At 41.2% G+C, this 17,216-nt stretch overlaps 1 protein-coding gene across 1 annotated transcript in view; it reads left to right on the top strand.

Moving 5' to 3' along the window:
- The first annotated feature begins 2,593 nt into the window (after positions 1-2,593).
- The window catches only part of LOC138647934 (fibronectin type III domain-containing protein 7-like), a 46,907-nt gene continuing 32,284 nt past the window's right edge, over positions 2,594-17,216 (top strand). Inside the window, exons 1-4 of the mRNA XM_069737313.1 lie at positions 2,594-2,865; positions 11,708-11,726; positions 14,123-14,380; positions 14,459-14,713. Of these exons, the coding sequence (XP_069593414.1) occupies positions 2,797-2,865; positions 11,708-11,726; positions 14,123-14,380; positions 14,459-14,713 (601 nt within the window). The 5' untranslated portion in view covers positions 2,594-2,796. The remainder of the gene's footprint in view (positions 2,866-11,707; positions 11,727-14,122; positions 14,381-14,458; positions 14,714-17,216) is intronic.

Here is a 17,216-nt window from a genome sequence, read left to right as displayed (position 1 = left end):
CGATGCCGTGATTCCCCATGTGTTAAATGAACACATCCGGAATCACTGCACGTACAACAGGGGGAGGAGCGGGGTATCTGCTACGTCCAAATCGCTGCCAATACGCCCCATGGAAACATAGCCTATGCCATAATTATCAACATTAACAGAAACACTTGAAATAGATCCCTCTGTTTTTAATGACTTTACATAATACTAGATGGTGGCCCGATTCTAACGCATTGGGTATTCTAGAATATGTATGTATGTACGTGGCGCTTAACACAGCCACGTAGTATATAGCACAGCCACGTTGTATATAACACAGCCATGTAGTATATAACACAGTCGCGTAGTATATAACACAGCCATATAGTATATTGCACAGCCACGTGGTATATAGCACAGCCATGTAGTATATAGCACAGCCACGTAGTATATAGCACAGCCCAAATAATATATAGCACAGCCCACGTAATATCTAGCACAGCCCACGCAGTATATAACACAGGCCACGTAGTATATAACAGCCCACGCAGTATATAACACAGCCCACGTAGTATATAGCAGTGTGGGCACCATATCCCTGTTAAAAAAATTAAAATAAAAAATAGTTATATACTCATCCTTCGGCGTCCACCGAAGCTGTTCCGATGCGCGCGATGCTGCCGCCAGCTTCCGTTCCCAGTGATGCATTGTGAAATTACCCAGATGACTTAGCGGTCTCGCGAGACCGCTAAGTCATCTGGGTAATTTCGCAATGCATCACTGGGAACGGAAGCTGGCGGCAGCATCGCGCGCATCGGTGGACATCGGAAGGTGAGAATAGCACAATTTTTTTATTTTTTTTTTAATTATTTTTAACATTATATCTTTTTACTATTGAGGCTGCATAGCCAGCATCAATAGTAAAAAGTTGGTCCGGGATGGGGTGACACACTGGAAGTGACTGGAGGGGAGTAGGGAGGGGCCAATTTGCGACCGGACTAAACCTGTCGCTGATTGGTCGCGCCCGGCCGGCCGCGACCAATCAGCGACACGGGATTTCCGTTACGGAAGTTAGTTACAGACAAACAGACGGAAGTACCCCTTAGACAATTATATATATAGATATGAGATTCACGTTTTGTATTGAAGAACTGAAATAAATGTACTTTTTGTTGATATTCTAATTTATTGAGAAGCACTTGTATGTTGATACAGTAGCTGAGAACTTATACTCATAAAAGAAATTTTAGACATCTCAGGTGTCAATCTTCCAAGGGTTTTCTCACCATAAAGTTATGCTCCCTCAATGAGGATTTGGTGAGTTGTTGATGTTGCAGCTGTTCTGCGCAGACTGCGCCTATTAGCTAAATTAAGTTACTTGCATTTATTCATTGCGTTTTTTAATGTGTGTTTTTTTTTACATGTATTTCATCACTTTTTTCTGCTGTGCTTTTTTTTCTCCTTTTGGTAGGTCATTTCTTAAATAAAGCTGCTTTGTTTTAGATACTATCTGTTTCTCAGCTTTGATAAAACATTATTGACAAATTCATGTGCAGATTACATGCATTTTTAGTGCGTTTCTGCTAATCGTGCTTAGAGCATATATGCCCTTTTTCCTTAGGATTTTCCTCATTCATTCAATTGTATGGGGAAGATCCAGAAATAAAACACAAATTTATTATAAGAGAAATTGACATGTTGTAGGTCAGTTTACTCAGTGTAAGAAAAAAAGCACACTGGGCATGAGATTTCTATATATCTCATCCACTTTGCAGGAACTGTAAGACACTATATTTTTTGAGCAGCGAAAATATGCAGCATCAAGAAGAACTCATCATGGGAACATAAAGGGACTCTGTCACCTGAATTTGGAGGTAATCTTGCCTTGCGCAGGCGTGTACTATGGAGGACAGAGAATGAGCTTCAATCCAATATTGCAGCCAGCATGCAGCCAGCGGGTAAGGAAAGGGTGAATCAAACACCTGAAAACCCCGCCCCTATGGCTGAAGATTGTTCCCTGCAAATTCAGGTGACAGAGTCCCTTTAACCTAGCAAACCCATTTGTAGCCAGATGAGCAATTGGGGTCTGATGTCAGAAACCCCCAGAGCTCATTGGTTGTTGTTGGTAAAATATGCTACCGGCCTTATATCTCTCCTGCAGTTATGGAGAAATGTAATATCACATGCTGACATCCAAATTTATGATGTACCATAATCGTTTTTGGATGGACCCAAGATCGCCAGAGCGAGAACCTCCTTATGATGTCATTAATACATATGGTAAAAGGTCTTCATGAGACAACCTATTTGTATCATCCAGTGCACAGCAATGTGCACATACACATATCAAGGAATACAACGATCACAGACTTGGATATATATCTGTCATAACATTGCGTGCAATATTACAGAACAACTTTGATGTACTGGTAAATATCAATAACTCTTTCCAACAATTTGTGTGAAAATGGAACAATTCTAAAAAAAAAATATCAATAATAAAAAACTAAAATAATAAAAAATCATCACAGCCAATATAAGCAATACGATTGTCAGGATTGGTTTTATTTTCAGGTTTGGCTACCATGTAGGACTTTTATGTACAAGATGTGGATCTCTTGAACGTGGACATTTGCTGTAGTCTCTTTTTTGCTCACACAATAGCTTGATTTTCTCGTCAAAAGAGGCTTGTTCCCCTTAGGATACAGAATCCCACAGTATATACCTTTTCTGCCTCCACCCACATTCTATGAACAACCTTAGAGCAGGATCTGAAGCTTGGAGAGCATTCTCTATAGCAGCTGTGAGCGGTGATTTATGAGGGAATAGATGAAGATGGTAACAAGAACCTCACCTTATCTCTCCCTGCTTCATCTTCTGCTGCATATGTCTACAGCGGTAAGTGATTCCCTTCATATTTGTCTGACAATAAGCTGTATTATAACTTTACATTTACTGTCAAATATTGCAGTTGCACATTGAAAGTCTGCAAAATTGCCGTAACACATAGAAGCATTACCCTGAATATATACTATGTGCACTATGTAAGAACTATCAGTAGGTGAACATTACACATTTATCACATGAGTGCAAGGATGAGATTGTATAAGCCAGGGATATATAGCCCCAGTCTATCTTTATATACCGTATTTTTCGCTTTGTAAGACGCTCCGGATTATAAGACGCACCCCAAATTTTGAGGAGAAAAATAGGAAAAAACTATTTTTTAATAAATTGGTGGGGCGTCTTATAATCCATGCGTCTTATTACTTACCAGGGGTTGTGGTTGTGGTGGATCAGGGTCCCAGGCTCGTTGCCGGAGGCAGGAGTGGAGCATTGCTGCAGGCTGGGATGAGGGGGTCTGCAGGGGGCTCCTGTGCTGCAGGGGGGCTCCTGTGCTGCAGCCTGGGATGAGGGGTCTGCAGGGGGCTCCTTTGCTGCAGGCTGGGATGAGGGGTCTGCAGGGGGCTCCTGTGCTGTAGGGCTGTCTCCGGTGCTGCGGGGGGCTCTGGCGACATTTTGTGAAAGACCAGAGCCCCCCGGCAGTTCTTCCATGCGTTCCAGTATGACTAATTCCGGGAAAATGGCCGCCGGAATCTCGAGAGATGAGATCTCAGCGCTGAAATCTCATCTCCCGAGATTCCGGCGGCCATTTTCCCGGAGTCAGTCATACTGGAACTAACTCCGGGAAAATGGCCGCCGGAATCTCGAGAGATGAGATCTCAGCGCTGAAATCTCATCTCCCGAGATTCCGGCGGCCATTTTCCCGGAATTAGTCATACTGGAACGCATGGAAGAACTGCCGGGGGGCTCTGGTCTTTCACAATATGTCGCCAGAGCCCCCCGCAGCACCGGAGCCTTCAGCATCACCCGGGGCAGCAGCGGACAACCCCGGCAGTGGCGGCGGACGACAGCGGCGGCAGGCGGTAGCGGCGGCGGACACCCCCTCCTCCCAGCCTGTAATGGTAAGCGGTATATCCGCTTTGTTAGACGCACCCACATTTCCCCCCCAAATTTGGGGGAAATAAAGTGCGTCTTACAAAGCGGAAAATACGGTAATTGTATTTGTTCTGCGAGTGAGAATAAGTAATGAGATCTATAAATATTACTTTGGACACAGTATTACAACTTTTCTGTTTCTTCTTATACAACTAGTTGCACCTTCTGTATTATTGCATACATATTAATCCTTTTGACCTAAGCTAAACATAGCTTGGTCACATTCCGTAAAGATACCTCATAACTCAATACCATAAGAAAACTATGGCACAAGGAATGTTAAAAGTATAACAAACTTTATTTATAAACAATCAAATATATAATGTATGCCTCGGTACCTCAAACAACAACTAGAGGCCACCGGGATAGGGCACAATTCAAATACTTATAGCATGTACGCCAGGCAAAGGTAGAATATAATGCTTCATAGATCTATTCCTCCCCATACCACATCTAAATCAAACCACTGGCGCACGCCTAAATGGTAGAGTAACTGAGGGGATATAGCCGTAGGTATAATACACTATCCAAATAATGCCAAAGCGCCTATTGAGTATACAAGTAAAAGGTATATTACCTATAGCGTGCCCAGGACCCGGTAAGCGTCCCACCCCGACGCGCGTTTCACCAAGTCTTCTTCCGGGGGCGTGTGTTGTTTGAGGTTCCGAGGCATACATTATTTATTTGATTGTTTATAAATAAAGTTTGTTATACTTTTAACATTCCTTGTGCCATAGTTTTCTTATGGTATTGAGTTATGACCTTCTGTATTATGTGGAACATTTGAAAGTATTAATCATCCCTTGATTTAGTTTCCTTAGTAAAATATCATCTAAATGATTCTTGGATGAGACATAAATCTAGGAGCACTAGTATCCACCAATAATCTGTTTTATCAAGAAAAAGAATTGTATTGTGTATGGAACACACAGTTAGAGCTTTCCCTGTACGGCTTTTCCCAAGAAAGGACATCAGTGCCAAAAGAAATTTTTTGTTTCTAAATTGATGAAACGCCTACAGAGGTGCACACCCATGTTCTGCTCTGTCACTTGGGCAATGTAGAGGAAATCTGTAGAGGTCCCCTGGGCAAATCTTCCACCGTGGGCTAGTGGCTTGCCTTCTCAAGGTTTATGGCATTCCTGACTGACATTCTGCCATCAGTGCCAATGTTTACTAACTATAAGTGCTCATTCAATCGACTGTATTTCCGCTGTCTGCGGAAAAAATGGATTGCACTCTGACCAATGTTATTCATTGGGGCAGCGCAGATGAGCGATTTTTTTTTTTTTTCACCGACCGAATCTGTGTGTTAAAATATCGCAGCATGCACTAGTTTTATGATCAGACTCACACATTCAAGTCTATGGATGTGCAAAAAATCGTATGTCGTATGGAGCCACAGTATAGCGTCTGTTTTTTACTGATACGCTGCAATTCTGTAATAGGAAACTGTAAATAGTCCTGCAAAAGATGAATAGCTTGTGCTGTAATAAAACAGATTACACATGGTTGCAAATAAGGCTACTTTCACACTAGCGTCGTTTTCAATACGTCGCAATGTGTCGTTTAGGGGAAAAAACGCATCCTGCAAAGTTGTCTGCAGGATGCGTTTTTTCCCCATAGACTAACATTAGAGACGCATTGCGACGCATTGACACATGTCGCATTGACACACGTCGCAACCGTCGTGCGATGGTTGCGCCATGTTGTGGTGGACCGCCGGCAGCAAAAAACGTTACATGTAACGTTTTTTGCTGCGCCTTGTCCGCCATTTCCGACCGCGCATGCGCGGCCGGAACGCCGCCCCCGCCTCCCCGCACCTCACATTGGGGCAGCAGATGCGCTGGAAAAATGCATCCACTGCCCCTGTTGTGCGGCGCTTTCACTGCTTGCGTCGGTGCGCTGTAACGTTGCATAGCGACGTGCAGTGCACGACGCAAGTGTGAAAGTAGCCTAAGAAGAAACATCGTCCCATTTGTCTGGATGAAACGCTGAACAATTTTTTATGCGCTCATGTGATCCTACCTTTTCTCAGTTATTGTTGTCTCCCATCTTGTCCTTTAATCTCTATTGGAGTTCAGTCTTTCCATGGTGGCATTTTGCTAAACCTTTGCAATAAATTAATATTTTTTTTATGACTGCACAAACATAGAGAAATTAGAAAAAAATAAATATATAAAAACTTCTACTTCAAACATGACGTGAAGTTAAACTGTTACAACGGTTCAACCCATGTTTTAAAATTATCACCTATTTATAATCTTGGATACATTGCTGATCACTGGCATTGTGGTCGTTCAGACCCCCTATGATCCCAACAACATGGCCCTGTCTTTGGGACAACAGGAGATAGCCGAACTACGTACATATCGAACTTTTGCCACTCGACCTGTGTCACAGCCAGAGTGGACATGTAGACCAAGCCTCACAAGTAAAGTCTGTTGGGTACTAGGAATCTGCACGTGGAGTTTTTCTTTAATTGACATCCACATAGTTTTCTTTAAAATAATATTGGTAGAATTATGAGAGCAATATTAAAAGCTTGTCGGATAGGGTAAGTAGGGTATTTTTATTGGAACCAATAATTTCACTGAAATTTCTCAAGAACTGGGAGACACTTCTTCATGGCCATTCTTTAATAATATTTGTCGATAACCTGTGATGGGATGTTGCTGTGTTCATGCCACCAGCTACATAGATCTGCAAAGTGCTACTTTCATGCTTAGTCTGTATTTGCGCTTGGAAAGTAGCGTCACAATGCAGGAAACAATTCCAGCATTTTCAGGGTTCTTTCGAACATGCAATTTTAAAAGCTCTGAAAAAATTATTTATTTGGATAATAAAATAACTTATCTTTTTCTGTGATAGGTGCTGCATAATTTTTAGGTCCTTTCTATATATTTTTTTACGATATCGGTGAAACTGTAAAGAGAAGAACGTAAATATGTGTCTATTTTTTGCTTTCTGGCCTTTTTTCAGAGAATATGAATGATAACACCAAAACTTTTTCTCCACTCATAGTTAGTGGTTGGGTGAAGCCATTTATTGTCAAACTACTGTGTTCTTAAATCATAATAACAACCCAAAACATCCAAAAGACCCTGATCAAAAGATCACATATCCTGGTGATTTTGGCCTGATAACATGCAAAGAAGTTGACACAAATGGGTTTGACTGGCTATAGAAGGCTAGCACTCGACTGGTGTGAACGGGACGGTGCTAGTGAACGGAGCCAATGGTCCCATCAATAGTAGAAAGTAGAATCACTGCACTCGTACAATTGAGAATACATAGACAATTGAGAACCTGTTTAGACACGGATTGTGTCAGTTCCTTCCACTTAGCCACCAACGCTGGCTCTTATTGTCAGGACTGCAGTCACCGCTATGCCACAAACGGACCTATATCCCTCTATATCCCCCTCCTGGCCACTAACCATACACAGCGATGTTATTCTAACTGCCATCTGCCTGGACCTAGCCGTGTTAACACTACCCTGCTATATCCCTCTGTATCCTCTAACCTCATACAGCGATGTTATTCTAACTGCCATGCATCTGGACCTAGCTGTTTTAACACTACGCTGGACTATACAACACTATCTTTATATCTGATTACCTCAGCAACACTGCATTTTCATTCTAGAGAGAACCTTCAAATAAGGCGATATTGTGATCAAGGCCATGGGTTGGCCGAAACGTTTTTTGCCTATCGCTCCACTTCTTCACTCTTATTTGAATAAATTCTTCACTTGAACCAAGTATTCTCAATTGTACCAGTGCAGTGATTATAATTTCTACTGACTACTAAAGGTAACATCCTCACCTGTGACCTGTTTGCTTGTAATCAGTGTGTGTGCATAAAAACTGAGTGAGTTTCTGGGATCCAGACAGACTCTTGCTTCTTTTATCCAGCCACTGACATTTATGGATTGTGAGTCATGGGGAAAGCAAAAGAATTGTCAACTTATCTACTGGAAAAAGTAGTTGAACTGTATAACACAGGAAAGGGATAGAAAAAGATATCCAATGCTGCCAGTCAGCAGCGTTCAAACTGTGATTAACAAATGGAAAATCAGGGGCTCTATAAAAACAAAACCACTGCTAGGTAGACCAACAAAAATGTTGTCCACAACTGCCAGGAAAATTGTTTGGGATGCAAAGAAAAACCCACAAATAACATCAGCTGAAATACAGGACTCTCTGAAAACTAGTGGTGTGGCTAGTTCAAGATGCACTATAAAGTGACACTTGAAGAAAAATGGGCTGCATAGTCGAGTCCTCAGAACAAAGCAATTACTGTGCAAATTCCACAAACTATCTCACTTACAATACTCAAACCAGCACAGAAACAAGCTTCAAAACTTCTGGAACAAGGTAATTTGGAACGATGAGACCAAAATTGAACTTTTTGGCCAGAACCATAAACGTTACATTTGGAGAGAGGTCAACAAGTCCTATGATGAAAGGAACACCATTTCTGCTGTAAAGCACGGAGGTGGATCGCTGATATTTTGGGGATGTGTGAGCTACAAAGGCACAGGAAACTTGGTCAAAATTGAAGGAAAGATGAATGTAGCACATTATCAGCAGATACTGGAGGCAAATTTGTACGCATCAGCCTAGAACTGAAGAAGCTGCACATGGGACATACTTGGAAGTTCCAACATGACAATGATCCAAAACACAAGGTCAAGTCGACCTGTCATTGGCTACAGCAGAACAAAGTGAAGGTCCTGGAGTTACCATCTCAGTCTCCTGACCTCAATAGCATGGAAGATCTCAAGCGCACAGTTCATGCTAGACAGCCCTGGAATTTACAGGAACTGGAGGCTTTTTGCCAAGAAGAGTGGGCAGCTTTACCATCTGAGAAAGTAAAGAACCTCATCCACAGCTACCACAAAAGACTTCAAACTGTCATTGATGTTAGAAGGGGCAATACACGGTATTTATAAATGGGGTATGTGAACTTTTGATCAGGGCCATTTGGATGCTTTGGTTTGTCATTATGATTTAAAAAGAGAAAACACAGTAGTTTGACGATAAATGGCTTCACCCAACCACTAACCATGAGTGGAGAAAAAGTTTTGGTGTTATCATTCATATTCTCTGAAAAAAGGCCAAGAAAGCAAAAATTCTCGCGGGGTAAGTAAACTTTTGAGCACAACTGTATTTATATACTGATCCAATATTATGCCTTCACTGATAAAACCTGCTATTAGTGGACGTATTAGTGCATATCAAGGCTTCGTTTGTTACAAATTACAGTAGGAAGGTGGAAAGGTCATTTGTTAATACTGAGCCAAATCTGCATTATCTGCTCTGTCACCAGATAGGAACTTTCTCATTTTTATGAATGAGCAGATTCAGAACGTGACTATGCAGTGGAAATATTTACTCAATACCTTGTCTACATCTTAGTCAGGCAGACAAGATTTACCATTCCTGGCAGTATTACTGCTATCATACAGTTGCATGTCTAGCAGGATATGGTAATATAGATTACACACATAGACACTAGTGTAATTATTATTATTTTAGCTTAAAAAATAAATAATAAAAAGCCATAATAAAAAGAAGCATAATCTAAGTATATCTGGTTTTGCAGAGAGATTAAATGGATCAGTAACCAGAATATTTCAATGGTATTAAATTGCAGATCAAATGGTCCACAAGGTGCCTGTGGTTGGGCAGAATGAGCCCACAAAGCTCAGCCCTTTAGAACTAGACTCTGCTGAAAGACAGCTGCAGGTGCAAACAAACTATTCCCCAAAACCTCTGAACAGCCACATAGAAAGCTGTTTAGTAGGTTACAACTGCCTCCTCTATTTCAGCATTATAACCAAGTTTCTTTTAGTGTGGTTTTCCAGGCTTATGAGATAGGTTAGATAGGTCATCAATGTCAGAACACTGGGGTTCAGACACTCTGCACCCCCACTGATCAGCAGGATGTACACAGTGAATTGAGCCGAACATCACAGTTCCATTCACTGTCTAGTGGTCTTGTGCAGGTACTGCAGTTCCACACCTGTTTGCACCCCAGTCTATTTTGATGACTTATCCTAAGAATAGACATGAAAAGCCTGGAAAAATACATCTTAGGTTGTCCAGCTTGCATGGTAATTGTGATTTTTTTTTTTAAATAATCATAACTATTATTTGTGTTTCACTATTCAAATGGTTATCTTATTTTCTTAAATTGGTAAAATTGCAAAGAGCTTAGCAAAATAAGCAACTTTGCAATTTACATCATATTAGAAATCTTCTCTGTGCTCAAGAATGGAGGGATTTTTAATTCTATAGTTTACTGTTGGTTGTCTAGGTGTCATGGCTTGGTTTGGGGATTTGATCCGGTGACCTGTTGTTTTGTGGTCAGTTCTACTGTCTGTTGAGCTATTGCTCTTTTTCTTCCCTGTCCAAATGTTCATTGTTCCTATTGTCATTATTCTCCCTTCTAGAGTTGCTAATTTCCATGTGTTTTTAATTTTCCTATTTTGGTTTGCCCTGTCACATTCTGGGTGGGGCTTTATATATTACTTCACTGCACTTCCTTGCTGGCTATACTTCAAGGTGGATTTGTGTTAAGGACTTCCAGCCCTATAGCTAAGGGATTTTCTATTTTAACCTTACACTGTTTATATTATTGCTGTGTGTCTGTTTGTCTATCTTTTCCTTTTACCACTTTCTGGTTTCTGGGAGATTATCCTAGTTTCATTTATTTTTTTGGTTCTCCTTACAATCCCCTCTCTCTCCTGTTATAAAAACGCTTTAAGTTTCTCACCCTGGGCCTTCATGCTTACCTGCACACCTTGCTCTCCCTTTGTTGCTAGTGCTAGTGTGCTGCAGCCTCCTCTCTAGTTCCTCAGAAGGCATGAGAAGTCCCTCAACAGCCTTTTAGGGAGTAAGGTCCGAATTGGTGTTTTTAGTTGTGCAGCTAGAGATTGACTAGTTTGTACAGGAATCAGTTGGGTGTAGGTGCGGCTTCTCTCTATAGTTTGTCTTCCTTACAACCTTTACTTGTGTATGAGTGTGGTACATGCATAACACTAGGTTAACTGCCATTTCTTGAGGCTATCAGATGTGGCCTGTCTCCTAGGCAAGGATATTTTTTACAGAGCTTGTAAGTGTTGCTCTGAAGCTGTCCATATTGCTGTCATCAGTGCCCCTGTGTTCTGCTGCAGCATGGGATAGAGCACAATACCAGACAGCAATGCAGTCATGCTGCTGTTCCAAACTGTCAATCATCAGGAGTGCATCACCCCTGGCAAGAAGGAAGTTGAAAGGACAGGGTGAGATGTGCTCCTGAAGTTAAAAAGGTGAGACATCCTCTTTAAACGCTGCTCTGAAGCTGTCCGGATAGCTGGCATCCATGCCCTTGCCTTCTGCTGCAGCATGGGAGAGCGCACAATACGGGATATTGACACAGTAATGCTGCTAATCCAAGTTGGCAATCATCAGGAGTGGAGTGCATCTCTTCTGGCATGGAAGAAGCCAAGAGGCTGGGGTGAGGTGCGCTCCTGAAAATAGAAAGTGAGACATCATTTTTAGTTGTATATTGTGTAAAATGCAAATTCAGGTTGTTTAATATTCTGCTTGTAGCATTTATACTGTAAATATGAAGTACATATAATATGAACACTCAGCTTACTATCAATACAGCTATGATGTGAAGATCTGAATAAAGTTCAGTAGACTTGCCATTCTGATTATCGTCTAATTGTTTTGTATTCTTTTTTTTCCAGATGGCTTCTTTGAGCACAGGTAAATCTATCTATCTATCTAGTATTATATAGTGTAGAGATTCACTCTCTCAGGTAGGCATTAAGTAGTGTTCACACAGGCAATGTGGTTTGGTCCAAACAGGTGCAGTTTTATTGCTTTCATAAAATACCAAGCGGTTTAAAACCAAAAACAGCCTCTTCTGGGCACAAATGTATGACAGCAAATAAACTGTTCATTTAGCAGGGCATACATATGACAGTGCTGGCTCACCTGAACAGATTACGAATCTTTCTCCCAGAGAAAACTTCATGGACAGAAAAGGATGATCCCACCAGTCTAAGTATCCCCTTCAGTCCTAGCTCCAGCAGCTTTCAGTGTAAAACAGAAGTGTTCAACTCTGGGCATAGTTCACACTGAAGAGGCTGCAGCTTCTACATGGTTCTCTGCAGCTCCAACACACAGACTGCTCAGCTTTCCGAGCTGACCCATGGTGTCACGGGGTTACCGCGATAGAGCAGAGCCAGAAAACCGCAGCGTCTGAGGGCTCCTGCTTAGCCACTGAGAAGAAGCACTTCTCCAGTGTATTAAATGTTTGTTTTCTTTAAGTGGGACAGGGTTTAATCTGCCATGTGGAAATCCCTGCATTCAGCTGTGCTTGGTTAACCACTCCTCTTTCCTATAAAAGCTAGGCCTGCTGGTCATGTCCATGTCTGAGTTAGCACTTGCTAGATAGACCTGGAGAGAGAGAGAAGCTGGTGTTCGGAAAGCTGGAGGAGTTTATTGTGAGACTGCTGCTTGGTTTGTACGCTTGGAAAATCCTCACCCTTACCTACATTATTTTCTCTCTTCCTTCCTACCCACACACCCTGGTGAATACCTCTGTTATTTGTGAGAGTATATGTTGTGTGAGTGGAGTTTTCTTTTACCCTTGTCTTGGTTCCCCTGTTTGTCGGGTTGGTGTACTGCGGTACACAGTAGCGCCTCTCTTCCTTGGGTGGGGAAAAGGATAGTCATAGGGCTGCAGCTAAGAGACAGTGCAAGGGCGGAGGCCCCCGCATCCTCGCCATCTGAGGTATCCCAGGGAACAAGGCGAGTTAGGGTGCCCCCTAGTGTTAGGGCCAGGAAAGATGCCCCTGGTCCCAGTTTACTCGCCAGTCCTATCGTGACATATGGAGTCTCCATTCAGAGAGAGACCCTGGCATGTCTCTATCCCAGCTATAGCTCACATTTTGGCTGGTCATTCACCAGCAGCAGACTCAACACTGCTCAACATCCCACAGATTAACACACCTAGTGAACACAGGCCCTGGTTCTTAGTCAAAACTAGACAGGTGTATCTAATCAAGACCTGCAGTGCTGCGATTTAACCCTGTCCTACCTGGCTAGGCTACAATAGTTAGCATATTGCACCCATTTCAACTTAATCTATTTATGTATACTTTAAAGCACTCTAATTTGACTCTATTCAAGTGTATTGTAAGTAGCACATCTCTGAACATTATAGGAGGTTGTTACAGGTTGTACATGCCTTCATGCGCCACTTGAGGGAGATTTCTGATGTAAGTAACGTCACAACTCAATTCCATCAATTTTGATGATGCTGGGAAAAATGGGCATAAAAACTCCAAAAGTTGGAAAAATATTGCACAACTTTGAGTTGGGCAAATTTTTTGCTCCCTTTCAAAGCAGTTTGTCAGAATTCTGGACAATTTACTTTGATGAATCGAGGCCTAAGTCCGTGTCTTGGAGACCCGTCCACTTTTGATCTAAGTCACATATCAAAATTACTTATGGAAGTGTAAGGGTTCCTAAAACTCATGAACAGTACATGGATATAATCCATATACAATCTGTGTGGTGTCCATTTTTTACATTGTGGTAAATAGGAGAATCTTTACAATTTTTTTTGTATTTAAGAGAATTACTGATGATAAATCTTATGAAAATGTGATCTAGAACGTTGATGAAAATCTGTTCATTTTTCAGGAAAAAAAAAACAGATGTCTGAATGAGGCCTGAATCAGGACATTATACACTGAAAATACATACCCTATGCAGCGTTCTTGTGCAATTTGCTAAATTATTGTGCATTTTTTTGCAAAAGAAAAATTACAACTTTTATAAATGTTTCTCTTTTTACCTCCATTGATTCATTGTAAAAAAAAAGATGCAATTTTGTGAGTAGAGCCAAGTCAGTACAAGGTTTTCAGCCTTGGAGTGTAACCAATTTTCAGTCACTGAAAACAAGTAGCTATTCAAACATGGTGAGTTTTGTAAGCTATTCAGTAGGGACAAAACACTTGCCCTTTGAGATTTTTGGGGTCCATTCATCTCATGGTGTTCTACCCCCAAACTGTCCTGGCACTTACTGAAACTAAACCTTTTCCTCTCTGTTCACCATGCCCACCATATCTTCTTCATCATTTGTTTTGCAGACTTTTCAATATCCATGTATGACGTAACATCGAGAAGTATATATGTTAAATGGACGAAAGTTGCTGGTGCCACATCGTATGGCATTACAGCATCGCCTTTGACCTCGGCATCACAGTCTGCATTTGCTGTATTCGATCCCACAACTATTATGGGGACTGTAACCACCTTGCTTCCTAACACTAATTATACAGTAATTGTAGAAGCCATGGATAAAGATGGTAATACTCTCGCTCACGCGCAGATTCTACAGCTCACAGGTTAGTGACTTTCCAGTTGTTCTTCCTCTGAATCTTTTGTGTATTGACTTGATTACCTCTTGTTCCCATTTCTTGCAGCTCCAGACGTCCCTGTTATTGACCAAGCATATTCTAAGCTGAGTAATAGTATCACAGTGGAATGGGCAGAGGTGTCTGGAGCTACTGGCTACCAGGTCATTGCTCAGGCTGGACAGCTGTTCTTTGAGTCCTTTGTCAGCAATTCCCCAGGAACAGTCACTGGTTTAAAAGCTGCTACATCCTACAAAATCATGGTGAGATCCATCAACTCAGCTGGAAAGAGTCAACCTTCTCCTCCCAAGTGGGCGACTACAGGTAATTCATGACTGTAAGGACAAAATTCTAGTAATACTGTCACAAAAAAATGGAGTATATCTTAGCAACATTGAGATAACAATCATATAAATGTGCATCAGTCAGCATGAATATTTAGTGGGAAAAATCTGATCACAAACCATGCCCCTGGTAAATCTCATAGTGACCAACATTACAGGGGAAATGAATCATTATACATAGCACAAGTCAGTGCCCAAGTCAAGGGAGTGCCTGTGTAATCAAGGAACAGACTTCTAAAGTGAAAGATGAAATTTTGCATTCTTTCCACTCTGGCTAAGATCTCAGGATCCAGTCCGGTTCTTTTCCTGGAGTGGTTCCAGAAGAGGTTTTGAAGATTTTTTTTATGAAGTGTTTTTTTGGGGAGCAGCCTTTTCAGTTGTCAGTGCCTTGTTTGTAGCACAATTCATCATATACTAATGAAAAATTTGACATGCACTTTTTCCCCTCCAGATGTTTATCAGAACGTTTGCAGGTATAAAAACAATGCTTCAAAACTCCTCATGTAAAACAGCAAAGTGAATTTCCCATAAAAGTGAATAGAATGAAAATGAGCATTTTTAAGCAGTTTTTAAAGGGGTTTTCCCATAAACAAAAGTACATTTTAATCCATAGATCTTGGAATAATAATAACTTCCACAATTGGATTTGTTTAAATAATTTTTTATATATATGTCCCCTACTACTGTATGTACTGAGTAATGGCTGTGTCTGAGTGTACAGGAACATGGTCTGATCATACCACAGTTCCTGGGCAGGGGAGGAAGCAAAAGTGAGTATACAGACAGGACAAAACGGGATCACAGCGGATTCCTATTTAAAGTAAAACATTGATTAAGAACAGGCAGTGAAATGCTTTGCCTCACAAAAAGAATCATTTGTGATCCCGTGCTGTGCTATCTGTATACTCTCTTTTACTTCCTCCCTGCCCAGGAGATATGGTATGATGAGACCATGTCCCTGTACGGTCAGAGACATCCATTACACAGTACACAGCAGGGGACCTTTATAAGATTATCTCAGCACAAAAACATTTTATTTAAGCACATCCAATTGTGGAAATTATTACTATTCCAAAATCTATTAATTAAATTGAACTTTTGTTCATGGGAAAACCTCTTTAAGGAGGCTTTTAAGCCAGTTCACTCAGCTCAAGAAAACAAAAAAAAAACTAATTTTAAACAGTCTTTGACTGAAAAGCAAAAAAGAAATTGTTAATATTAGAAGCTGATTAAGGCACCAAAACATACACATAAAGCATTACTTCATGTAATCCATTTCCGACATCAGGCGTATTAATATGCCCAGGTCGGACTCCCTCCCTTTGATGTGGGCTTTTGCAGTGAGCCTACATCTTTCCTGGCACATGTCAGCTGTGTTGAACAGCTGACATGTGCCCGGAGGAACAGCTGCGGGTGGAATCGCGATCCACCTGCGGCTATTAACCATTAAATGCTGCTGTCAAACTCTGACATCGGCATTTACATGCGCTTCCGGCAATCGCGCTGGAAATCCGCCCATCGGTGATCCCCGTCACACGATCGCGGGTCACCAATGGGTTGGCATGACAGCCAGAGGTTTCCTGCAGACCTCTATGGCTATCACTCCCAGATTGCTATGAGTGCCGCCCGGTGGTCGGCGCTCATAGCAAGTAAGTAATTCAGGTACATACAGGTGATCTGATCATCTCCTGTATGTAGCAGAGGCGATTGGGTTATGGCAGCTACTAGTCTCCCATGGAGACTATTGAGGCATGAAAAAAGTAAAAAAAAATATTTTTAAAAATATAAAAAAAAAATGAAAAAAATATAAAGGTTCAAATCGCCCCCCATGCAAAAAAGTTGAACTTGGGGATTCAAAATAAAATAATTTAAAAAAAAATAAATTTACACGCATTTTTAATCGCTATCAATAAAAAAAAAGGATTAGCCTGATCGCTAAATGGCGTAGCGAGAAAATAAGTCAAAACGCCAGAATTACGTATTTTTAGTTGCCGCAACATTGCATTAAAATACAATAACAGGGGATCAAAACATTGTATCTGCACCAATATGGTATCATTAAAAACGCAGCTCGGCACGCAAAAAATAAGCCCTCACCCGACCCCAGGATCACAAAAAATAGAGACCCTACAGGTATTGGAAAATGGCACAAGTTTTTTTTTTTTAACAATGTTTGGAATTTTTTTCACCACTTAGATAAAAAAGAACCTACACATGTTTGGTGTCTATGAACTCCTAATGACCTGGAAAATCATAATGGCAGGTCAGTTTTAGCAGTTAGTGAACATACAACCTCTGGCAAAAATTACGTAATCACCAGCCTTGGAGGATGTTCATTCAGTTGTTAAATTTTGTAGAAAAAAAGCAGATCACAGACATGGCACAAAACTAAAGTCATTTCAAATGGCAACTTTCTGGCTTTAAGAAACACTAAAAGAACAAACAATGTGGTAGTAATCAAGCATAGGGTAAAAATTATGTAG

Source organism: Ranitomeya imitator, chromosome 8, assembly GCF_032444005.1.
Source record: "Ranitomeya imitator isolate aRanImi1 chromosome 8, aRanImi1.pri, whole genome shotgun sequence".
NCBI lineage: Eukaryota > Metazoa > Chordata > Amphibia > Anura > Dendrobatidae > Ranitomeya > Ranitomeya imitator.
This window is presented reverse-complemented; position numbering and strand designations above follow the sequence as displayed.